Below are 26,085 nucleotides of genomic sequence, written 5' to 3'. Positions count from 1 at the left end.
TGCTACTGTTCATGGTGGAAGGTCTGACATCGTGAATCGCATTAAGACGAAGAAACATCGCATGAGTGATCAAACAAAAAGAGCAAATAAATGCGTGAGTGACTACTATGTAAACTTAAAATAAGTAACAGAAATGGATAGGCAGTTGGCAGCACAAGAAGCTACGTTTGCATACCACAGTGCAATGCATAACCATAGCTTTAAGTCAATGGACCGTACTACAGCAGTTGTTAAAAAACCTTTCAATCCTAAATTCACATGTGGACACACGAAATGTAATGCAATCATTTCAAATGTTATTGCACCGCATGCAGTTCAGCAGGTTTTAAATGACAGCAGGTTTTAAATGAACTGAAAAGTGCTCGATTCATTTCTGTAATGATTGATACATCAAATCATCTGGATTTGAAGTTGGTTCCTCTCCTAAAATCAGGTATTTTCACCCTGGAATCACGGTGAAAGTGCTCGAATTGGTTAATTTAGCTGGAGAAACTTCAGATTCCTTCAGAATTATGTGCTGGAGGTTTTAAAGAAATATGATCTTGAGGGAAAGGTGATTGCAGTTTCTGCAGACAACACTAACACCAATATTGGTGGTAAGCAGAGGAAAGGAAAAAACAATTTGTTCCATAAACTGCAACAGAAGACAATGAATAATATAGTAGGTGTTCGCTGTCCAGTACATGTGGTGCACAATTCCTTACAAAATGGCTGTAAAATATTTGCTTATTTCAAAAGTAAAAACATTAACATGAAAAACATGATTCATTTGGTGGAGTTTTGTGTGGCAATTCCTGGGTCAAATGCTGCTGTGGAACGTGTGTTTTTGTTAGTGAACTCTTTGTGGTCAGATGAAAAAAACAGAATGAAAGTTGAAACAGTGAGGGCCTTGCTCATTGCCAAACACACTTTAATGGTGTATCGTGTACTGACTTTTATGATACAATTTCAAGCGAAAATGCACTTCTTGATAAAGTACATAAAAGTGAAAAGTACAGTGATAGTGTGGCAGAATAATTGTAAAAAGTGATTTGGGATCATCTGAGTGCAAGTTGTAAAGGTAAACTTGTATGTGTATTAAATATAGTCAATACAATATTTATGTCCCGTTTTTTTTTCTTCATTGTCCCAGGTTTTTCTCTAATTCATTTTAAATGTCCCCTTTTTCAATGAAAATGAAATGGACACCCTATGCTACATGCAACGACAAATGCAATAGAAGTCGCTAACTTCTGGGCGGCAAAAGTGTAAATAATTGTACATTATTTTATACATTGTAAATGCTTCTGACATGAGTAATTCTCTACATACATAAATGATCTGACAGACAGGGTAAGCAGTAATTTACAGCTGTTTGCTGACAATACGGGTGGTGTATGGGAAGGTGTCGTTGCCGAGTGTACGAGGATACAGCATGAATTAAATAGAATTTCTGCATGGTGTGATGAAGAGCAGCGTGCTCTAAATGTAGAAAACATGAGTTAATACGGATGAGCAGGAAAAACAATTCTGTAATGTTAGAAGACAGCATTATTAGTGTACTGCCTGAGACAGTCACATTCATGAAGTATCTAAGTGTAATGTTGCAAAGCAATATGAAATTGACTGAGCAAATAAGGATAGTAGTAGGAAATGAAAATGATCGACTTTAGTTTCCCAGAAAATTTTTTGGAAAATGTGGTTCATCTGTAAAGGTCACTGTGTATAGAACACTTGTGTTACCATTCTTGAGTACTGCTTGAATGTTTGGGATTGTGAATTCAAATGGAAATCCCTGGAGAGAAAGTTACATGCTATTTGTGGAACAGTACTGAGAAAGTTTAGAGAACTAGTTTTTGAAGCTGACTCCAGAGTGATTCTGCTGCTGCCAATGTACATTTCGCATAAGGACCATGCAGATAAGAGAAATTACGGCTTGTGCAGAGGCATATAGACAGTCATTTTTCCCTCACTCTATTTGTGAGTGAAAAGGAAAAGAAATGACTAGTAGCGGTAAGACATACCCTCTGCCATGCACCACATGGTGGCTTGCAGAGTATGTATGTAAACAAAGAATGCTGCATGAAACAGAATACAAAAAGAGATAGTGAATATCCTAATTATAAAAAATACACTGTTACAGACCTTTGGATTTTTCAGGAACCCAAGATGATGCTTATAGTCATCATTTAGCAGTTCCGTCCTTGAACGTACAGTAGATATAATAATAATAAGCCTCTCCTGTCCTTGAAATTCCTCAACTGATCCAACAGTTATATCAGACCACTTTTTCTTTAGAACCTGACGAAGTTTCTGCACCTGGAATACGCAATTTTATATAGGTATTATACAGGTATTCTTAAAAAGATGGCTATAAAAATAAAGTAACAAAACATGGAATGTGTCACTCTGGAATATCTTTACTTGCTTTGATACCACTCCTTACACTAATACATTTGTGTGTGTGTGTGCGCGCGCGTGCGCGCCTTATATTAAAATCCAAAATACTTTTGTAAGTCAGCTATGTTAAAGACAATATGTAATTGTTTATTATATTTATGGATCTCATGCCATTTTTGATGGTCACATGCCTTTTGTGCAGTAAGAGCAGTGCAGTAGATTGGGTAGAAGCCATTTGGAAGACGAAGTTGCGATTCGAAGAAATGTGTAATGAAGAACAGAAATACGTATGGTGTTTGCTGAGAATTTAATAAAGCAATGTGCATATTATTTAAATCAGAAATAGTTATTCAGCAGAAATATGTGACTTTTGCGGTGCCTGGGGAAGATGTTCAACAATTGACTACAATCAACTATTAGCGTGAACAAGATAAATGAAAATTCTGTTGTGCAGATGTTCTCAATTATTCTATAGAATGTCCGTATTTGTCATATTGGAATTACATGCACTACAATGGATAAATTCTATATGATTAGGTGACAATGAGTAAGGTTACAAACAAGAAAGAAAAATACACAATGAAAATTTTTATGTAACATACAGAAGAAGCAGTGGGTGAAAATATAGATTTACCTGCAATCTGTATGGTGTTATAATACCTATATCTTTCTCCTCCACTTTATACCCACTCAGGCGTTCTTCTAAGAGAGCTGCCACATACTTTATAGCAACATCAATCTCTTGTCGATTAAAATAACTGAAAAATGAAATGCAGCATAAGAGAATGTTAGTTTTGTATCCAAAGATGGCTAACTACAATAATTTACTTTAAAAATACCTTAACAGATGCATATTAAAAAAATTTAAATAAGACACAAATGGTCCTTGAAATCAAAACTGTGTGTCAGAAGCTGTTCTGAAGTATACACTTGAGCCTTATTGATATTAACTTCTGTTTAAGATTCTGATGGCTTTAATGTTTATAAAAACTTAGTATTCAGATGCAAACTAAATATTAAAATGATCCTGGAAAGTCCTGACGAATGTATACAGTGGCATTAGGAAAGATAAAAACTCCCTGTATAGAAGAACAAATGGGCCGCAAAAATCAGTGCTAAGTTCTGCAACTCATCTATCAAAACAGAAAGTGTGTGAGAGAGAGAAAGAGAAAGAGAGAGAGAGAGAGAGCTATCAACTCTCCTATATTACAATACTACACACAGGACCACTTCAAGGCCAAAGTGATAAAAACAGCCAAATCCAAGCTGAGAGGAGCACCAGAAGTGCTCAAATGCAAAATTTGTGTACAGAGTGTATGCTAAATAGTAGCTAAAACTGACATGGCAGAAAGTATAAGATAAGACTCGTTGAAGCAAACCATCCTGTGAACATGGGGCCACAGATGAGCCAGTTGTGATTTAGTCTCTAATAAGTGGTATGAGGCACCAATGACTTCAGTATGAAGTATTGTCCTAGTTAGTAAAGATGTAGTTGAAAAGGAGACTGTTCTACTATGTCCACATCTAACTGTGCTCAAACTGCACATGTGACCTACCTTAACCAAATCTACAATACTACTTCAGCGCATTACTTGTACAAATTGCTGTCCATCGTACCTGTCAAACATGTCATCCTCACATTTGGAGATAATGCTGCAACTGTCTCTGCAGTGAGGTAATGAATTGATTCAGATACCTCTAGATCATCTCGTAAATGTTGACAAAACTGTAAAATTTGCTGCTCCAACTCTTCAACCATACCATCAGGAGCACTACACACTTCACTTTACAGATGACTAAAGACCGAAAAATCTGATGGATCGAAATCAGGTAACCTTGAAGGTCGAGGCACAAACCGTGTTCAACCTCTCCAGCTTGGACCATACTGGCATGTCAGATGTTGTCTTACGCCAGCACCAAATTGTACCTGTTCCACATCATTCAAGTAAAAGATTGCCTAACATTGTGCAAAGTAAGGGAGGCCATGGATGAAATTTGAGCTCAATCTGATGGGAACTTGTTAGTCATAAAGTTTAATTTCAATTATATTTGCACTAACAAGGACAGTACTTCACACAGTGGCTCGTAATCACACATTCACATTAACTCACAAATGGTTTGTTTGCAGACCCAAGTTCACTGGAAAACTTCTGCTGCTATTACCGTACACTTTCCAATGTCAGTTTTCATTATTAATAGTAATCTATTCTTTGTATAGAAAATAACAATGCTTTTATTAAAAGCTTTTGAAGATCTCAGGATTTACCTGTTCCACTCTTAATATCTGACTCTGGTAAAAAATACACAGATTTATTCCTGGTCTAGAAGAATGTCTATGGAGCACATATCTTAAAAGATAAAAGAACACATTTCCATGGTCACTAGTTTGAATATATATTTTTAAATGTCTTATCAAGAGCCCAAGGAAAGGTAACTTATGTCTGAGGGAGGCAGAGTGGAGATGCCAAAAAAATGAGGCTGTTATCTGGCTTCAGCTGCCAGAGACAGTGGTCATGTGTGTGTTAGTTGCACTTGCCTGAGTGAGTGTGTATGTATGTGTGTGTGTTTGTGTGTGTGTGTGTTGTGTCATATCTATTTTCAACAAACGCCTTCTTGGCCAAAAGCTCACTTTCTGACGGTCTTTTTTTTTTTTTTTTTTTTTAATTGTGCCTATCTGTGACTCAGCATCTCCGCTACATGGTGAATAGCAACTATCCTTTTCATAATATTATTACATTCCATCTTGGATTTACCATTGTTTGATTCTGTTATCAAATGTCCCTCAATATACCTCTTTGTTGAGTGTTATTCAACATCCCTTCTCCTCTTGTAACATCATAATCTAGCTTTATGTGAAATAGATGTTTTGTCCAGTTCTTTGGTGTGATTCACTTAGTGAGGTAGCATCGTTGTTAAGACAGCGGGCTTTTATTCTGGAGGAGTGGGTTTCAAATCACTAGCTAGCTATCTGGTTTTAGGTATTCTATTGATCCCTGAAACCATTTCTAGCAAATGCCGGGAAAAATCCACAGCCAATCTGTTTTACCATCATGTATTTTTTTATTGTTCCATTCGTCTTATAGTGAGTACGTGTACAAGGTGTAGACAACTAGGATATTTAGACTTAGAACAAGATACAAAAATAAGATGACAGAACATGAATTGTAGAGTAATGAGTACTCAATATTTCTAAAACAAATTTTTCTTAACATTTAAAATCTGTGAGCAGGAGATTGAGATCATAAAGTCAACACAAGTTTGCCTGCAGGTATTCATCAGCAGAATTAAAAAGTGTGTTTTATTAGCATTTCCTTTACATTATTCCCAAGAGTACCGGTTTTCTTTTTATTGTATAGGATAGTTTGTTGAAGAGCAGATTGCTCACATTTCTCACATCATGACTTTTGATCAGTCTTTTAACTTGCCATTTGAATATTTGCTTTTATCATGTGTCATGGCTGTGGGTTTCTGCAACTGTTGCAAACACGGCAATGAAGGCTACTGCTTTTAAGATTTACAGTATATTAAGTAGTAACAGTTACTTTTAGTAACATTCATTTTTTTGTTGAACCCAGTTAAGATTCTTGTCTTGGAACACATAGTCTCAGTCTTCAATTGGGTCACTGTTAGGTTGGCCTGGGAATTGATGTAAAGCAATATCAATTCCTTTTTATGTAGAGACTACAATGATTTGATCTATAAAACTAAGCTCACTATCTGGTGATAGAACGTCACATTAGCAATTACAATACTACTTCACCTCTTGTGACATCTGCATCATCTTTCTCTCTCCACAATCTGTTTCTCAACAATTACCTTCATTTATTTTTATTTTGTCTGATGCAAGGCTTCCCAGCTGACACCAGTTCATTGGCTTGTGTGCCACATACTTTAAGCATAACTGTGGACGGTGTTGTATGGGTGAAGACTGTCTAGTTGTGTTTGTGTCATTATGATAATGAAAGGGGAAACGCTAACTACTGCTAGCACAAAGTGTACTTCTGCTAAACATCAACAAGAGGATCAGCAAGCTTAACAGCCTGTCCAGTGGATGGCTCATCATCAGCAGCGTAACATCGGTCTGAAATTTAACTTAGATTTTTTTATTCGTGTATGAACTACACCATAAAATATATAGCAACTGAAAAAAGTACATAATTTAAAATGCAAAATCAGTATGTTTATATAAAACATGTTAGTCAAATACAGAAATACATAATCATATACGTACATAATCATATCATATCACATTGTATCATATTTCATTCATCTAGAATTTGGTGTACCGTATTTACACGAATCTAAGCCACACTTGAATCTAAGCCGCACCTGAAATTTGAGACTCGAAATTCAAGGGGAGAGAAAAGTTTTAGGCCGCACCTCCAAATCGAAACAAAGTTGGTCCACTGTAATATGAGACACAATTTAGGTTGAATGAATGACGATACAGCTACAGTAAGTTTGGTTCAAGTCTTAAGCTTTGCAGTTAAGCTTTACCATGTAGCCATTGCTATGCGTAAGGTGCTCCATCCGTATTTATACGGGTACCATTCCTTTTTCACGTGCTTCGTCTGGTTTGAATTGATTGCCTATTTTTCTTTGATCTGATAAGTACCGTTCTCTTTGTTATAGGTGTTTACGTCACTCTAAGCTGAAAATGCATTACTGTACTGTGTCATGCATAGTTTGTCGCATTCTGATAATGAGTGTTTACGACCTGTCGCCGCTCGCGGCATGGTTTGCTTTTGTGCGCGTACCGCCGCGGGGGGGAAAAAAAGGGAATCGTCTCATTAGCGAAAAAATGGCAAGAGACTGCTATTTGTTGTTATTTACAGTGCTGCTTTCTTTGATAATGATCAACAAGAACCAAATAATAGACTGCATACGATAGATGATGTTCTGAACGAGAGTTTAGCGAAAATTTTTCTCCATTTGAAAATCTTTGCAGACACCTCTATAGTACATTACATTCTGCACAGAAATTAGTGATCTTAGATTTAAAAATCTTGTCAATTGCTGTGCTTCATTTCTGACTGTATCACTATTAGGCATAAGAATAATATGAATATAAACATGACATGATATGTATATCATTCCGTGTTTACTGTTTTCTCACTCTAGTTTCGTAGTTTATTATGCAGACAGTATTTAAACGAGATAGCAGCAAACACAAAAGAATACATGGCAAACTGTTTATATTCATATTATTCTTATGGTGAAGAAAATACTGCATGTGATTCACAATTCATAAAAGTTCTTATTAGCAACGATCTCTTGTCACTGGTAGGAAAAAATTTAGAACATGGAGTTGGCCATATTAACAAAAATCCCAAACAGTCTTGTCAGTTAGAAATGCTGCTACATTCAAAGACGAACAATACGGAATTTGTATTTACTTCGTTTTTTTTACCGACTCAGAGGTTTTGTCGCCAGTATTTATCTTTGTGCCTGCAAAGCATGCCTGTGTAGCGCTACATAATTCGATGGCAGAAGTTACTTGTGGCGGCACCTACCAACATTTTTCAGAACTTCCGCTTACTTCGCACTCGATTCTAAGCCGCAGGCGGGTTTTTGGATTACAAAAATCGGAAAAAAAGTGCAGCTTACATTCGAGTAAATACGGTAAGCTGTAGCTGTCTCAGCATAATTCTGGAGCTCTTCTTGAGTACACTCTATGGCGGCATCTACTAACAGGCATTTTAGAGGGTGTTACATTATTTGTGTTTCTCACCACACTCACACTTGTCAGTTTCTTTGCAGCCCCACCTTTTTCATAAGTTGTTTTGTTTGCCCCTTGCCCGTACAAAGTCGTCAGTTCAATGTTTTTTAGTATAATCAGTCTAGGTGGGAGTCCTGGGGTAGAACTTCTCTGTGATAAGCACTTCTGGATATTCTTGCTGTCACAGAGATTTTATGGACGTTTCAGTTGGCTGTACTGATTATATGAAACTTCATTAAGACTTGAACCTTTTGGGCATGGGTTAATGATTGAGTAACAGGTGAAACTGGTCATTCATCTGTTTGTTCATTTCTTTCTAGGTCTGGAATGATCTTCTGATATTTGGTAGGGCAATACCAGATAACGAATATAAATGGTCCACTCTAGTAGGTCTCAGGCAGCCAGTTATCTTCCTGCAGGTATCACTTAGCACCGCGTCTATTTTTCTAGTGTGACGAGATCTTTCCCAAACTGGGTGTACATACTCAGCAACCAAATAGCAGGAAGTGAGAGCTGTGGAATAGAGCATATTTGTGTTGGTGCCCCACTTGTGCAGGTAGCAGTTCTATCAGTATACCATTAAATGTTTGTATTTTAGCTTTTGTTTTCTTCATATGTTTCAGTTATGTCTAGAGTGATAGGGTGAATGGGTACAGGTGTTCAACTGCATACTATTCCACCTTATATTAAGCTCCTTCCCTGCCTCCCAGTTGTTAAGGTTAAAAAGACACACTTGCATTTTACTGGGGTTTGGTTTTAGATGATTACATATGTTGTAGTTTGTGAATGTTGTGAGATCTTTGCTCAATATACTTTCAATTTCATTAAGAGACTCTGCTTTCTACGCAATTGCTCTATCATATCATTAAGAGACTCTGCTTTCTACGCAATTGCTCTATCATATATGTTAATAAAAGTGTTTGTCTCTTCGCAGATAGATTGGTCATTAGTATCTATGTAAAATAGCAGTGGCAACAACATACTACCTTGTTGCAACCCATTCTTCTATTTCTCCACCTGCTTCTCTTTTATTGGAATTTGACAGATAATTTTCTATTAACCAACAATGTCCTAAGAGTTTATACCAACAAGTCATTGCTTGCCATCTGATGTACTTTAGACATGATCAGATTTACAGAACTGTATGCTGCAGTTAGGGCAATGAACACTACTACTGTAGGAAGCTCTCTCACAAAACCATCTTCAATAAACTGAGTCAGGTTGAGAGCCTGACTGTGCAGGGTTAGTCTGGGTGGAAACATGTCTGTTCTTCAGTTAGGCCACTGTCAATACATCCACACATTGTATTTATTATTAGATTATTGGCACAGTATTTGGCCCAGCAATTGTATACCACTATTTCTCCACTTGTTCAACAAATACTAATGATGGAAATTTCTTTAAACATCATCCAATTCCAAGCAAATGCCATGAAAAAAACATACATTAACTACTTAAGCTACCTAGATAGCTCTGCTATTTCCACTGAATTTTGTAGACATGAGTTCACTTTTTACCCACCTTTGATATCAACCAACAGTTAAAATTTATGCTTGTGCATCCACATTGAAGCATCAACACATCTTTTAAGCAGTCTTTATGTCATTCAAAATTGGACAGTAGAATGCAGCAAGACATAAGAACTAACATACTAGCTGTATCACAATACTACAAGCTTTGGATAACAAATGATCTTTGAAGTACCTTGGTGAGTCTGCTTGACGTTCATCTTTGCCTTTGACGCCATGAAAAATTATTGGAAACCCCTTTTTTGGCAGCTGACTCCACTTACATGCTCTTGTAGTTATGTCACCACCACATGCCTGTAATGCACAAATAAAATAGTTAGTTGTATATTAAAATTTATGGTTTTAGCAGCCACCCTAGCTTGCATTACAGAAATGAAAATACAGCCAGAAATGGTTGGGAATATAAGGAAATGGGAAAGAGAACATTAATCATAGTAGTCACTTTAACTGAAGGAAAGCATGAACAGAAGGTAAAAGAATGGCTTGGAAACCTGAAAATACACAGCTTACACAAATTAAATAAATCTACCACACTCTCTAAATAAAAGTGACTTACCTATAGATATGGAAAGGCACACTGCATGCAGCAAATGTTAGGAAGCAATAATTGCAAAGGAAGAGTGGCAAGAGAGAAGACAAAATGGGCAAATGAAATTGAAGAATAAAACTAAGTGAGCCATCTCACTAACAACACATTTAACTCTTTAACAGGTCAAGACATGCAGGTCAAACTCTCGTCCATCACTTTATTTATGTAAGGCCCATCTTTGCAACTTCAGACAAATAAAGGCTCAGCTATAAGTTTTCTCAGATCCTTCAGTAGTTATGGCATTTTCAGTGACATCATCTTAAAAGAATCTTCAGATCTAATAATAAAAAAGGCAACAATAAGGAAGAATAAAGGAAATATGTCAAGTAATGGGGACAAGACGATGTTTAAGAAAATCAGGAAGTAAGAACAACTTTCAGGGAAGTAAGATATGAGGATGTAATGTTATGTTGATGATTATCACTTTAGAATTATCTAATCACAACTGCATAAAACAATTTTATCTTGCCATACACAATTTGCCATAATTATTTGCTAGGTATCTTCAGTGTCCTGGGATATTTACATATTTGTGTTTACACCACTTTGCTTTACATTTTGGCTATTGCATGTTGAGATTACAGAAAGTTCTGACACTTTCTGCTTATGTATGATGTAGTGATAGTATAAATTTTTAGTTACAAATGTTGTTCATGCTGGTCTAAATGTCTTCTTTTTTCCTGTTTTATATCTGTCCTTCTTCTGTTTACTGCCATTTGCAATTTTGTTCTTACAGCATTAGGAAATGAATATTTGTTTGGCTGATGTTATGTTTTGGACACACACACACACAAGCATGTGCACATAACCCCCCCCCCCCCCCCCCCACACACACACACACTTCCACAGAGATAGATCACTGACATCACAAGACACATTCAACTGTTAGTAATAACAGTTGGCAACACAATCCAAAACATAATATCAAGTAAACCAATGTTCATTTTCCAATATTGTGAAAACCAAGTTTTTTATATGGCAGAGAGCAGAAGTATTACTGCTGTAAACAAGAAAAAGAACATATGTAGACAAGCATTTACAAAATTTCTATGTAGAAATTTATACTACCACTACATTATAGATAAGATAGTGACATAATTGTTTATAACATCTATGTACAACATTTAGAATGTACAGCAAAATAGTTTAAACACAAATATTACATATTCCAGGCCACTGAAGATGACTTGCAAATATATACACGTATAGCAAGAAAAAAGTGTTTTATTCCGTTGTGATTGGGCGGTTCAAAAATAATAATCAAAACCATAACATTGCACACAACTGAAGACAACAGGACAAGAAATAGTTAATGTAATTTTTCATCTACATGGAAAATTGCACAAAAGGTGTTAGTACTATAGAAAAGTCTTTAGTCTGACTACATATTTACTGCCATTGCTACTGCTGTACAAGCAGAGGTGCAGCACTCACTTTGAAGGTGCAGTAGAGAGACAGAAGAACTTATTTAAATATGTCTTTTCATGGATTAGACAGGAAAGTTAACAAAAAATCCCATTCAGTGGCGACACTGCTAGATACAGCAAAAAGGAGATCAACTCTCATACATCAACAACAAACAGACTTGAAAATTGTGATCAAAAGTGGCTGAAAACACTCAATATATTAGAGACAATGAAGGTGACTAAGAATAAAGGCACGGATGAGATAAAAGTAACTAAATATAGATGAAATGGGGGCTGAAGATGACTTGCAAATATATACACGTATAGCAAGAAAAAAGTGTTTTATTCCGTTGTGATTGGGCGGTTCAAAAATAATAATCAAAACCATAACATTGCACACAACTGAAGACAACAGGACAAGAAATAGTTAATGTAATTTTTCATCTACATGGAAAATTGCACAAAAGGTGTTAGTACTATAGAAAAGTCTTTAGTCTGACTACATATTTACTGCCATTGCTACTGCTGTACAAGCAGAGGTGCAGCACTCACTTTGAAGGTGCAGTAGAGAGACAGAAGAACTTATTTAAATATGTCTTTTCATGGATTAGACAGGAAAGTTAACAAAAAATCCCATTCAGTGGCGACACTGCTAGATACAGCAAAAAGGAGATCAACTCTCATACATCAACAACAAACAGACTTGAAAATTGTGATCAAAAGTGGCTGAAAACACTCAATATATTAGAGACAATGAAGGTGACTAAGAATAAAGGCACGGATGAGATAAAAGTAACTAAATATAGATGAAATGGGGGGAAAAAACAAGCAAACAGTAAAGGCCTGTAGGAAGAAAGGATACTAAAAGTACAAGACATCTATAGGGAAAGGGGGAGAACCTAAATAAATAAATGAATATAATAGAGGGAAACATTCCACGTGGGAAAAATATATCTAAAAACAAAGATGATGTGACTTACCAAATGAAAGCACTGGCAGGTCGATAGACACAGAAACAAACACAAACATACACACAAAATTCTAGCTTTCGCAACCAACGGTTGCTTCGTCAGGAAAGAGGGAAGGAGAGGGAAAGACGAAAGGATGTGGGTTTTAAGGGAGAGGGTAAGGAGTCATTCCAATCCCGGGAGCGGAAAGACTTACCTTAGGGGGAAAAAAGGACAGGTATACACTCGCACACACACACATATATCCATCCACACATATACAGACACAAGCAGACATATTCAAAGATATATGGTCAAAGATGTATGGTCTTTGAATATGTCTGCTTGTGTCTGTATATGTGTGGATGGATATGTATGTGTGTGTGCGAGTGTATACCCGTCCTTTTTCCCCCTAAGGTAAGACTTTCCGCTCCCGGGATTGGAATGACTCCTTGCCCTCTCCCTTAAAACCCACATACTTTCGTCTTTCCCTCTCCTTCCCTCTTTCCTGACGAAGCAACCGTTGGTTGCGAAAGCTAGAATTTTGTGTGTATGTTTGTGTTTGTTTGTGTGTCTATCGACCTGCCAGCGCTTTCGTTTGGTAAGTCACATCATCTTTGTTTTTAGATATAAATAAATAAATGGATGCACGAAAACAAATATTGAAGACTCTTCAAGAGAAAAAAAGAAGAGCATGTAGATAGTAAACATTTGAGGGAATGGTTATGGGGGGCCTGATAGAGCAGCAGACAGCTACAGTAGAGATTTGTGTTAATGTGAAATCACTTGCTTTTTGGCAACCACGAAAATTCACCCTTGCAGAGCAGACTCAAAATCAGCAAAGTTTGTTGCACTGCTTGTACTACATGGATTTTACAGTCCATATATCAAAATAGACATGTGAGACTTTGCTGAGTGTGTGCTTTGAAACGATGATGTTGATGCTTGGTTTGTGGAGCACTCAACTGCATGGCTATCAGCACCTGTACAAATTACCATTCTTTATCCAGTCCAATAATTGATGTGCAATAATTGAGGTATTGTACTCATATTCAGGAGTTGGACTGGAACACCCATTGGGTATTCAGGAGTTTGACTCAAACACCCACTGGGTATCTTCATTTGGATTTTGCAGTCATTTCTTAGATCACTCCAAATTACAATAAAAATAGTTCCCTAAATGAGCTATGTTCAGTCTCTTCTCCCATCGTGTTTAACTGAGTTTGCTCCTGTTCTATTGACATTAGTAGCAATGGGATATTATTCTTTCTTCCCTACTATCAGACAATATGATTCTAAGAGGAAGTCCACAACAGCAATCATACTTATGGCCGTCTTTGGATGGAACAGACAGTTGTCCTTAAAATTTTATACTGTAGTATTCATGCCTGATATGTTTACCGTCATATTTCACACTGCCCACTGTAATGGTTCTCTATTTATGTGACCATTACGGCACTCCAACCCCAGTTCTCGATACCAGTAATATTGTACTACTTTTCTGCGAAGTAACAGACATATTTTTGTGACAATATTCACATTTGGTTTTATTAATGTATAGGTACTCCGATGTATTGATATATTACAGTGATATGGCTCTTGTGTGTATTCATTTCTGTGAGACTGTCATAATCTGACTTGCTTGTAACCGTTTGGGCGCGAATGTGCACAGAGCAGTCTTTGTTTCACTTTGCAGAAGTTAAGTTGTTATTTCGCTTTGTAAAAGAACGGTCAAGTCTTGTGTTTGGTTAAAGTGGAAATTAAATATATGAAGATTGATACAAGACTGTTTTCTTGATGATGTGACAATTAAGAAGAAGTATATGTGAATTTACAAGAAGTTTAATAAAAATGTGGATCGTGAATACCAAGTCAAAAATTATTTCTACCATACCATTGTTCTGATCTGGGATTGTTGGATCATTAAGAATGTCCTGAAAAACGCATTTGTTAGGTCTTCAAATATTGCTAAAATACAGATCTGGACCTTCTAGCAGTCAAAGTGGAAACACCCTAGAATCAACAAGATGAGCCATAACAACTTCGACGAAATCTACGTGGGAATCCATTCAAGATAAGTGCCAAAATTAATGACTTTTTTACAGTGACTTCATTATTTCCATTGTCCGCCCCTGGTAGCTGAGTGGTCAGCGCGACAGACTGTCAATCCAAAGGGCCCGGGTTCGATTCCCGGCTGGGTCGGAGATTTTCTCCACTCAGGGACTGGGTGTTGTGTTGTTCTAATCATCATCATTTCATCCCCATCGACGCGCAAGTCGCCGAAGTGGCATCAAATCGAAAGACTTGCACCAGACGAACGGTCTACCCGACGGGAGGCCCTCGTCACATGACATTTCATTTCATTATTTCCATTCTGATGATACCATCCACAGTCAATAACTTTGTTGTTGCCCAATAAAGTGAACATATGCTGCGTGAGCAACATTATTAATCTGATTTCTAACCTACTTTGCAAGTGGTGGTATTGTTAAACCACCCATGAACAGAAGACTCAGCACTTAAAATCTGTCATTTTTAAGGGTACAAACCCTTAGTGCCAGCACTAAAATACAATCTGTAATGGCTACCAACCACTTCATAATATACTTTTAGGGCATTTTATTCTTACTTGCCATTAGTGTTTCAAACATTTTGTACATCACTGGATGCATGCATTGCATTTGATGATCAGCTATTTCACATTCAACATGTAAAAGACAATCAAAGATAAACTCAAAAACAATATGACAGATGTACAGCCCATGTAATTGCACAAAAAATGGTCCAGTTATTCCTGAAAATTTATGTATTCAGTGTAGCGCAAAACATGGCTCTGATGAACTCAGTACAGTTTTGAATGCTTTTGTAAGCAAAATCACAAATGTTTTGAGACAGTGAATCGCCATTAACACTTGGAACAGTTGATCTTACACAAATGCCACATGTCAAAATAAGCACAGACAACTCGCAGAGCCATCAGCAAATGAAGATACATACTATTTACATTTGGCACAGAAATAAGTTGAAAGAGATGACATTAATATCGTTGAGAGATCCAACTTCACTGCCCACCTGGTTGATAGTGGATGACCTCTCTGAGGTCAGGTTTCAAGTTATTGGACAAAGCTGAGAAATGCAGATTCATGGACTTCCTAGAACAGATAGAGATATACTACCACCTGAGATCATCTGACATGTTGGTGAAGAGCAGCTGATTTTGGGAGCTCTTGACGATATGCTTTGTGCCAAGAGACATCGTGACCCAGGAGCAAGCTAATATGGAAATTTCAGCTTGTCTTTAACAAGACAATGCATTACATTACAATATGTGGGAACATAATATATTATTATTAGTGGATCATTTTGTCTTCCATTTTGTTGACACTATCCAATGCTATATCTATTCTCCCACCAAACAAGTAAATCACTATTCAATTTTAGCCTAAAAGATATGTATAATAGCAGTTTCCTTTATTGTCTTTCTGTAAATAGTGTAAAGCAGTTGCAATTACACAATATGTTTGTGTATGAAGTTTTACATCAATAGTGGGCATCTGTATGTTTTACTAAATGTTCCTGATTAAATCAGCCTTGTCATTTTGATATTCATTATTTTACTATGATGTTACCAGATCTTCATTACAATTGTTTGTATGGACTTCATTTCCTTTAGATTAAATATTTAGTGGAGCAAATAACCACTATGACTTGAGTGGCTACATTAGGTTTTACCTTCTGACAAATTTCAGTTTCTTCATCAGGTTACCTTCCAATAGGAAAGTGATGGCACTCAGTGACTGTGATACGATTTATACATTATAGAGTGCAGCAATCAGTCATCCTTTTTTTTCCGGTTTTATCTGGCAAATCCTGATTTTGGCTAGTGCCTAGCCATTATCAGTGCACTATTTTCTAGTCTCGATACATGTCAGTTCCCTGTTCTTCAGGTGTCAGAATTTTCCAGCTGCATTTTCTGTATCACATGGTGGTTGATGCTATTGAGCTGCACCTCCAAATTTTCTGTAACATGCTGACATCCTGGTGGGTGCCCACTTGTTTCTGCTGGAAGAGCAATGTTGTAGCAGCACATGGGTGGAGTTCCATATTTGTAGCAGGGCCACAACTTCTTGGATAGTTCACTATTTTGTACTTGTGGTGCCTCCAAGAGACTCATTGTTCTGGCAGAGATGGTTGCAATGCTGACTTCTAATTCTTCTTTTATGTACCAAATACACATATGTGAGACACAAATAATGCTAAGTTGGGTACATTTTAAGTTGCTAAATATTTTTTATGAAACATTACGCTTCTCATATATGATTAAACTTGCATTACAATAGAGTTTGAAATCAGGTTAACTTGCATTTATTACATCAATATAAAGTGAAAAAACATTTCAGTAAAGTATCACAATGCTATTAGTTACTTTTTGATCCTCTAAATTGATGAACAGCTAACCGCTGTTAATAAAATACTGATTACTGTTTATAATAATACTTCTGTACTGAGCGTATGTTGTACTTGCAACAAAATACGTGATCACTATCACTGTATGGCATCTGTTTGCCAACACTCCTACAGCTGTAGATGCACTACAACTAAACTTCTGATTTGTTATTACTTCTACAGTAGCTTCAATTTCACTAAAATGCCTCATTAGCAGCACTTGGAATTTCAACAATATTTACAGTATCACTATTGTCTGTACTGACCATTCTCACTGGTGTTCTTTCTATGCACCTGATGTCATTAATAATCTGAGTTGCATAGGACTCCACACAGCTGAGGTACCCTGGCTCTGTGCAATAGGAATTTTCTGTGGACAATGTGCCACCAATCCATTATCCTGGAAGGTGTCAATTTAGATTCTCATACACAATCTTAAGCCAATATGGTGACACCACAAACATTGAAAAATGTAAAACATTTTGTGTTATTAATGAACTGTAATAATTTTACAAGAAATAAAATGGGACGAAGATTTACCTTATTGGCAGCACAAGGTCTTTCAAATTATTATTCCAGACAGTGTGTCTATCAATAAATCACATCTTTGGGAAAGAGACAGATTTGACTGGCAGTTGAGGGAGCCAGTGTGGTAGGAGAGAAACTTGTTGCAGTGGTGCACTTGGCAGTAAAGGAGTGCTGAAATGGCCGGGGATGAAACGATTATAAACTTACTCGGTACTCTTGGCACTCATTTAACTTCACCACACTAAGTACATTACACAGCACACTGTAATCCCCGTGCTGATACCGGGAAGACAAACCGGGCATCTGGCATCAGACATTGTAGAGCCGTAATTAGGGGAACCTCCTCGAGAATGCCACTTTGGGAGGGTGCTGTGGAAGACACGATAGCACTTGTCTCATTAACCAGACCAAGAAAAAACAGTGAAACTGGACGCATATGGAAAATTTTTCTGTCAGCACATACTAAGATGCTGCCAGGCAGACAGCGACGCGAGGCACGTGGTATTGCACGGGACAAGCTGCCGGGAGTATGGATGGGAGATGTTGCCTTGTTAAAGTGGGAGAAGAGACTGGTTGAGTGACAGTTTGGCGGGTGTTGTGTCTGGAAACCTTGGCAGTCTGAGCTCTACCCCAGTGGAAGTGACCACCGAGGGTGCTGGGGAGATGCAGTATACCTTGGCCAGCAGGCACTTCGCTAATACTTGTTTTTGGCCAGTACAATCCATTGTCTGCTGCTACAAGTGGAGGCAAATGTAAGGAGATGTGTGGGGGCAAAGTTGGCCACAGGGGAGTGAGCATGCTGTCTGAGCTTGGCAAGATGGCACGGAATACAGGACCGAGCCCAGTTGCTGCAGTCACATTAAATACCCAGCCAGGCAAAACGTTGTTTCATAAGGGTGGCAGAAGCTCAGATGTCTGACTGTGTGAGGCCATAGATGGGTCAAACGCTGGTTTTCAGAAGGTAGGAGGGAGAAATGAGTGGGAGCAGGCATTGGAAAAACTAGCTTGTAAAGGATCTACAAGGATGACACACCTGATCTTACGGTCAGAGCCAGGTATGGATCTTAGCTGGAGGTTGAGACCAAGACAATCATTCTGAAGGGTGTAGCCTAGGTCCAGGTCACCCACTTGAGCAGTGGCCAACGCATTGCAGTTTAAGGGTTGGGTGAAGGCGCAGGAGCGGCCAAGGCAATCTGCCACAATTTTAATGATGCTCGCAACATGCCATATGACCGAGGAAGTCAGTGCCCAGAATGGGGTCGGCAACATCTGCAACTATAAAGGTCCACACGAGTTCATGCCTGAAGACCTAAAGCGAGCGAGTGGGTATGACCCTGTAAATAGGGATGGCCGAGTTGGTGGTGGCGGCGATGAGGAGGTTAGAGTGAGGAGTGGGATTTGGGAGTAGTTTACAGGGAAATATGGATACAATGGACTAAATGTACAGGATACAACGGACCTGGTGTCAACAAGGTAGTGGACAGGGGAATTAGCGTCATTCAAATTCCGTATGAATAGACACTGTGAAGTAGTATGGCAACCGTGCACAACTACTAATGGTGGTTGTGGGGTTTGGAGACCAGGAGCAAGGAGGTATGCAGCTGGTGGTGTTATCGCCAAACCTCTGGTGGTACTAACAAGCTGCACCTAGTTCACGGTGGTCATCAGAGGGGTGGTTAGAGCTGTGCCGGCGGGGGTGACTTGTTTTGGCCAAGTGGGTGGGGGCAGTTAGCACTGGCGGCAGGTGCATGAGGTGTAGGTCGACAATGCTGAGGTTAAGTGCTGCCTTCTCAGCCCTCAGGTGTGTCAGAATCTGGTAGACGTCGGTGGGGCTGATGCTGGGTGGAAATCATTAGCGATAGGTGGTGCGAGTGACATCACACTGGCGAGCGTTTGAGATGGGGCATGAGGAGTGAGTGAATAACTGACTAGAACCATGGGGTGACAGCCAGCATTGTGCACTGCAGCCACAGCAGGTAAGGAGAATCTAAGTTGTACCTCTGGTATAAGTGACCAGGGTGCTGGTGAGATGCGATGGTACCTTCACCAGCAGGCTGGTTTTCAGTCAGCACAGCCCTTCAGCTGCTGCTACAAGTGGAGGTGAACAGTTGTTGTTGTTGTGGTCTTCAGTCCTGAGACTGGTTTGATGCAGCTCTCCATGCTACTCTATCCTGTGCAAGCTTCTTCATCTCCCAGTACCTACTGCAACCTACATCCTTCTGAATCTGCTTAGTGTATTCATCTCTTGGTCTCCCTCTACGATTTTTACCCTCCACACTGCCCTCCAATGCTAAATTTGTGATCCCTTGATGCCTCAAAACGTGTCCTACCAACTGATCCCTTCTTCTAGTCAAGTTGTGCCACAAACTTCTCTTCTCCCCAACCCTATTCAATACCTCCTCATTAGTTACGTGATCTACCCACCTTATCTTCAGCATTCTTCTGTAGCACCACATTTCGAAAGCTTCTATTCTCTTCTTGTCCACACTAGTTATCGTCTATGTTTCATTTCCATACATGGCTACACTCCATACAAATACTTTCAGAAACGACTTCCTGACACTTAAATCTATACTTGATGTTAACAAATTTCTCTTCTTCAGAAACGATTCCTTGCCTTGCCTCTCTACTTCGACCATCATCAGTTATTTTACTCCCTAAATAGCAAAACTCCTTTACTACTTTAAGTGTCTCATTTCCTAATCTAATTCCCTCAGCATCACCCGATTTAATTTGACTACATTCCATTATCCTCGTTTTGCTTTTGTTGATGTTCATCTTATATCCTCCTTTCAAGACACTGTCCATTCCGTTCAACTGCTCTTCCAAGTCTTTTGCTGTCTCTGACAGAATTACAATGTCATCGGCGAACCTCAAACTTTTTACTTCTTCTCCATGAATTTTAATACCCACTCCGAATTTTTCTTTTGTTTCCTTTACAGCTTGCTCAATATACAGATTGAATAACATCGGGGAGAGTCTACAACCCTGTCTCACTCCTTTCCCAACCACTGCTTCCATTTCATGCCCCTCGACTCTTACAACTGCCATCTGGTTTCTGTACAAATTGTAAATAGCCTTTCGCTCCCTGTATTTTACCCCTGCCACCTTCAGAATTTGAAAGAGAGTATTCCAGTTAACATTGTCAAAAGCTTTCTCTAAGTCTACAAATGCTAGAAATGTAGGTTTGCCTTTTCTTAATCTTTCTTCTAAGATAAGTCGTAAGGTCAGTATTGCCTCACGTGTTCCAACATTTCTACAGAATCCAAACTGATCTTCCCCGAGGTCTGCTTCTACCAGTTTTTCCATTCGTCTGTAAAGAATTCGCGTTAGTATTTTGCAGCTGTGACTTATTAAACTGATAGTTCGGTAATTTTCACATCTGTCAACACCTGCTTTCTTTGGGATTGGAATTATTATATTCTTCTTGAAGTCTGAGGGTATTTCGCCTGTCTCATACATCTTGCTCACCAGATGGTAGAGTTTTGTCATGACTGGCTCTCCCAAGGCCATCAGTAGTTCTAATGGAATGTTGTCTACTCGCGGGGCCTTGTTTCGACTTAGGTCTTTCAGTGCTCTGTCAAACTCTTCACGCAGTATCTTATCTCCCATTTCGTCTTCATCTACAACCTCTTCCATTTCCATAATATTGTCCTCAAGTACTTTGCCCTTGTATAAACCCTCTATATACTCCTTCCACCTTTCTGCCTTCCCTTCTTTGCTTAGAACTGGGTTGCCATCTGAGCTCTTGATATTCATACAATTGGTTCTCTTCTCTCCAAAGGTCTCTTTAATTTTCCTGTAGGCAGTATCTATCTTACCCCTAGTGAGATAAGCCTCTACAGCCTTACATTTGTCCTCTAGCCATCCCTGCTTAGCCATTTTGCACTTCCTGTCGATTTCATTTTTGAGAAGTTTGTATTCCTTTTTGCTTGCTTCATTTACTGCATTTTTATATTTTCTCCTTTCATCAATTAAATTCAATATTTCTTCTGTTACCTAAGGATTTCTATTAGCCCTCGTCTTTTTACCTACCTGATCCTCTGCTGCCTTCACTACTTCATCCCTCAGAGCTACCCATTCTTCTTCTACTGTATTTCTTTCCCCCATTCCTGTCAATTTTTCCCTTATGCTCTCCCTGAAACTCTCTACAACCTCTGGTTCTTTCAGTTTATCCAGGTCCCATCTCCTTAAATTCCCACCTTTTTGCAGTTTCTTCAGTTTCAATCTGCAGATCATAACCAATAGTTTGTGGTCAGAATCCACATCTGCCCCTGGAAATGTCTTACAATTTAAAACCTGGTTCCTAAATCTCTGTCTTACCATTATATAATCTATCTGATACCTTTTAGTATCTCCAGGATTCTTCCAGGTATACAACCTTCTTTTATGATTCTTGAACCAAGTGTTAGCTATGATTAAGTTATGCTCTGTGCAAAATTCTACAAGGCGGCTTCCTCTTTCATTTCTTCCCCCCAATCCATATTCACCTACTATGTTTCCTTCTCTCCCTTTTCCTACTGACGAATTCCAGTCACCCATGACTATTAAATTTTCGTCTCCCTTCACTACCTGAATAATTTCTTTTATCTCGTCATACATTTCATCAATTTCTTCATCATCTGCAGAGCTAGTTGGCATATAAACTTGTACTACTGTAGTAGGCATGGGCTTTGTGTCTATCTTGGCCACAACAATGCGTTCACTATGCTGTTTGTAGTAGCTAACCCGCACTCCTATTTTTTTATTCATTATTAAACCTACTCCTGCATTACCCCTATTTGATTTTGTATTTATAACCCTGTAATCACCTGACCAAAAGTCTTGTTCCTCCTGCCACCGAACTTCACTAATTCCCACTATATCTAACTTTAACCTATCCATTTCCCTTTTTAAATTTTCTAACCTACCTGCCCGATTAAGGGATCTGACATTCCACGCTCCAATCCATAGAACGCCAGTTTTCTTTCTCCTGATAACGACGTCCTCCTGAGTAGAACAGGTGAACAGAGAGTGCACAAAGTATATGCATCTTTACTGTATCATTATACCAAAATTAGATATACATTGCAGTGGCTCTCTACAACAAATTCTGCTGTCTCCATAGGAAGCTTCCATGCACTTATTTTATTTTTGGAACATCTGAAGGAACCATTCCTATCCAGTCATTGCCTAAAACTTCTCTGTTTCAGATTCATTGCTGAGATTTTCATTATCTTGACCCATGGCAATGACAAACTTTGATCTTTTCCTGCATTACCTCAACACCTATTCCCAAATCCACTTCACCTTGTCCTTCTCAACTCATCACACCACTTTACTAGGTGTCAATCTCCACTTCTGAGATGGCTCCTTAAATACGTCTGTCCACAACAAGTGCACCAAGCACCACCAGTACCTCCACCTTGAGAGCTGTCACCCATTTCACGACAAAAAGTCCCTTCCTTACAGCTTCGCCATCCACGTATGCCGCATCTGCTGTGAAAAGCTGGGGCTTTTACTGACGGACAATATCCTATCCAGTTCAACCACAAACAAGTTTCCGGTGTCATCTGCTCCTCTTACACCAGTAAAACTTTAGCCACCTCAGATTACCTAGTACCAAACCGGCATTAAAAAGCTCAACCATATCCTCCACAAGGGCCTTGATTACCTTGTACTATGTCCTGAGATGAGGGATATGCTAACAAAATCATTCCCACATCCTCAAAGTAGTGTTCTGTTGACCTACAGAATAGCCTTGTCCATCCCTATGCATGTGAGGTCCATGCTCTGAACAAATCTATAAAACAAACTGAGGAGACAGCACAACTGCTCGAACAGAAGCTGATCAAGAAATTTGACAAACTTGAACAATAGCAGAGTTGCAATAATCTCGGACTATTTGGGATTCTTGAGAACAATAGAAAGAATACAAACAAATTAGTGATCAGTTTCACCTGAGAGAAACTAGGTATGCAGGTGACACTGAATGACGTAGACAGGATCTTTAAAACTTAGACCCAAAATAGTGAAGTTTATGGCACACAGCAAAGATCTGAAACCTTCAGAGTAAAAAAGAAATTTGAGAAGTCAGGTCTGACAATACGCAAGGAACTCACTTCTTAGAGACTAAATATTCTGAACAGTGCAGTCTCAACATTTGGGATACATAATGTGTGTACAAATGACAGCAGCACAATGGTGAAGTCCAAAAATGGGAAAAGATCAGTGTGCAATGCAGATGAACTCAAATGCCTGTGCTTTTGAAACTAAAAATAAGTCAACTCTTGCTGCCTCTAGTACGCGCATTTATTTTTGGCTTTTTATTTTGTAAAAAAAAAAAAACAGTTTATTTTTTTAAATAATTTTCTTACTAGTTTCCTGTTACTATTATTATTTGTATGTTAAAGTTTACTTTTAGTACTAATTATAAATTTTCTGTTCCATTTTCATATTTCCAATACCAATATGGTTCATTATTTCACTATTACTTCACTATTCTCATAGGGCTCTGATTCAGACGATTGATTTATTTATCTTACTTCCATTTTTATTTAGCAATTTATTATCATAATACTGTTGTTGCTCCTCGTTAGAGTCTTTAACCATACACCCTGTTTTCATTCCATTTACCTTGCTTTCAGTACTGCTCTTTGTAGCGAGTTTCTTCTTCTTTCTCCAGTCAGGTATTCAATGATCAGTGCAAAGCCTGCTGGTCTTAGTCATAAATCTCTCGACTATCTGCAGATAACTGCTGTTTTAACTTCTGGGAACCTTGATCTCCTACCTCAAAGTGCCCCAGTACGCTTTGTTGTCCCACCCTCATTGGCATCCTGGTGAGCTTTTCACCTGATCGTATTAAGCTCCATATTACACACACAAATGTCCAATCTCTGTCAGCTTATCTCAATGATTTCCAACATATATTGCAAGACATAGACATCCATGTAATGCTTCTACCAGAGACCTGGTTCAAAATAAGGATTCCCACAAGTTTGATAAATCTTTCCAAGGCTGACAGATGTAACCAACAAGGGGGTGGAGTAGAGGCAGACATATGATCTGATTTATCACCTACTGTGCTGCACACACTCAACAACAATGAAGATAAGCAAGCATAATATATGTCTGTAGGGATAAAATCCCAAAGGCCTTAATGGCCAAAAGCTATGATTGTGTGAATCTTTTTACTGTGCCTGTCGTGGCTCAGCATCTCCGCTATATGGTGAGTAGCAACTTTCCTTCTCTTGCATTGTTATAATTACGGCTGGTGACACTAACATAAATTTTCCACAAAATAGTCCTATCAGTGTCAAAATTAAATGCATGATTTCTTCCTCAAACATGTCATTACTTCAGCTCGCTCCTGCCCACCATACAAACAGCTGTCACATTCTTAAAGATACATTTGTAATGAAATCCTCAGAGTAATTCATATCTCCCCATGAACCATGGACCTAGCCGTTGGTGGAGAGGCTTGCATGCCTCAACGATACAGATAGCCGTACTGTAGGTGCAACCACAACGGAGGGGTATCTGTTGAGAGGCCAGACATACGTGTGGTTCCTGAAGAGGGGCAGCAGCCTTTTCAGTAGTTGCAGGGGCAACAGTCTGGATGATTGACTGACCAGGCCTTGTAACACTAACCAAAACGGCCTAGCTGTGCTGGTACTGTGAACGGCTGAAAGTAAGGGGAAACTACAGCCGTAATTTTTCCTGAGGGCATGCAGCTTTACTGAGAGCTGCATCAAACCAGTCTCAGGACTGAAGACCACAACAACAACAACATATACCTGCACCTGGAATGCCTATCAATTACATAATTTTAGTGTCCCAGAAAGAAACCACAACTGACTACATACCAAATCTTCAAATGCATTAATTTATCTAACTTGAAACTGAGCAGAAGAAATAGTTTAGGGGACATCACCTACTCCCTTCTTGGACATAGAAAAACTTCATGAATTTACTAACAACTTACTCAACTACATGATAAATATGCCCCTCCAAGGACTGGAAAAGTAAGAAAGAAACCTATATGACAGCTAACTGAAGAACTAAAACTGCTCATGAATCTTAGAGATGTTGTGTACTGGACATACAAACTAGATACAACATCTGAAAATCATCCTGCTTAGAAGCTGAACAGTTCAGTCAAGCTGGGCAAAATGCAAGACTCAGGCATGCACAAATATTAACTGACAACAGAAATTGACCAGCTGTCCTAAGGAAAAACCTGCATGGTCTTAGCATAGGCAAAGTAAAAGCTGCACCTCATAACAGTACAGCCCCCCCCCCCCCCCAAGATTCATATGAAATGTCTGATACCACCTTTTTATATATATATATATATATATATATATATATATATATATATATGCTAAATTAAATATCTAATCAAGAAACTGAAGTAATAAATATTCAACAACAGATAATAAGAGGCTGTAGAAATATTGGCATAAATAACTAATGCCTCTAATTACCATAATTGCAATTGAGTAATGTGTAAACACAGAAAACCTCATTATCTTGAGAAACAGCTTAAAAGTTATTACCAAGC

The 26,085-nt window shown here is 38.5% G+C and overlaps 1 protein-coding gene across 3 annotated transcripts in view; it reads right to left on the bottom strand.

The window, feature by feature from the left end:
* Positions 1–26,085, bottom strand: part of LOC126198627 (putative helicase MOV-10) — a 380,400-nt gene that overhangs the window by 50,840 nt on the left and 303,475 nt on the right. For all 3 annotated transcript variants that reach the window (XM_049935085.1, XM_049935086.1, XM_049935084.1), the window contains 3 exons: positions 9,803–9,921; positions 3,014–3,137; positions 2,125–2,298 (listed from right to left, as the gene is read on the bottom strand). In XM_049935085.1, coding sequence (XP_049791042.1) covers positions 2,125–2,298; positions 3,014–3,137; positions 9,803–9,921 — 417 coding nt within the window. The remainder of the gene's footprint in view (positions 1–2,124; positions 2,299–3,013; positions 3,138–9,802; positions 9,922–26,085) is intronic.

The sequence above is a fragment of the Schistocerca nitens genome, chromosome 8, assembly GCF_023898315.1.
Source record: "Schistocerca nitens isolate TAMUIC-IGC-003100 chromosome 8, iqSchNite1.1, whole genome shotgun sequence".
NCBI lineage: Eukaryota > Metazoa > Arthropoda > Insecta > Orthoptera > Acrididae > Schistocerca > Schistocerca nitens.
Note: the sequence above shows the minus strand (reverse complement) of the source record. Positions and strands in the feature narration are given on the sequence as shown.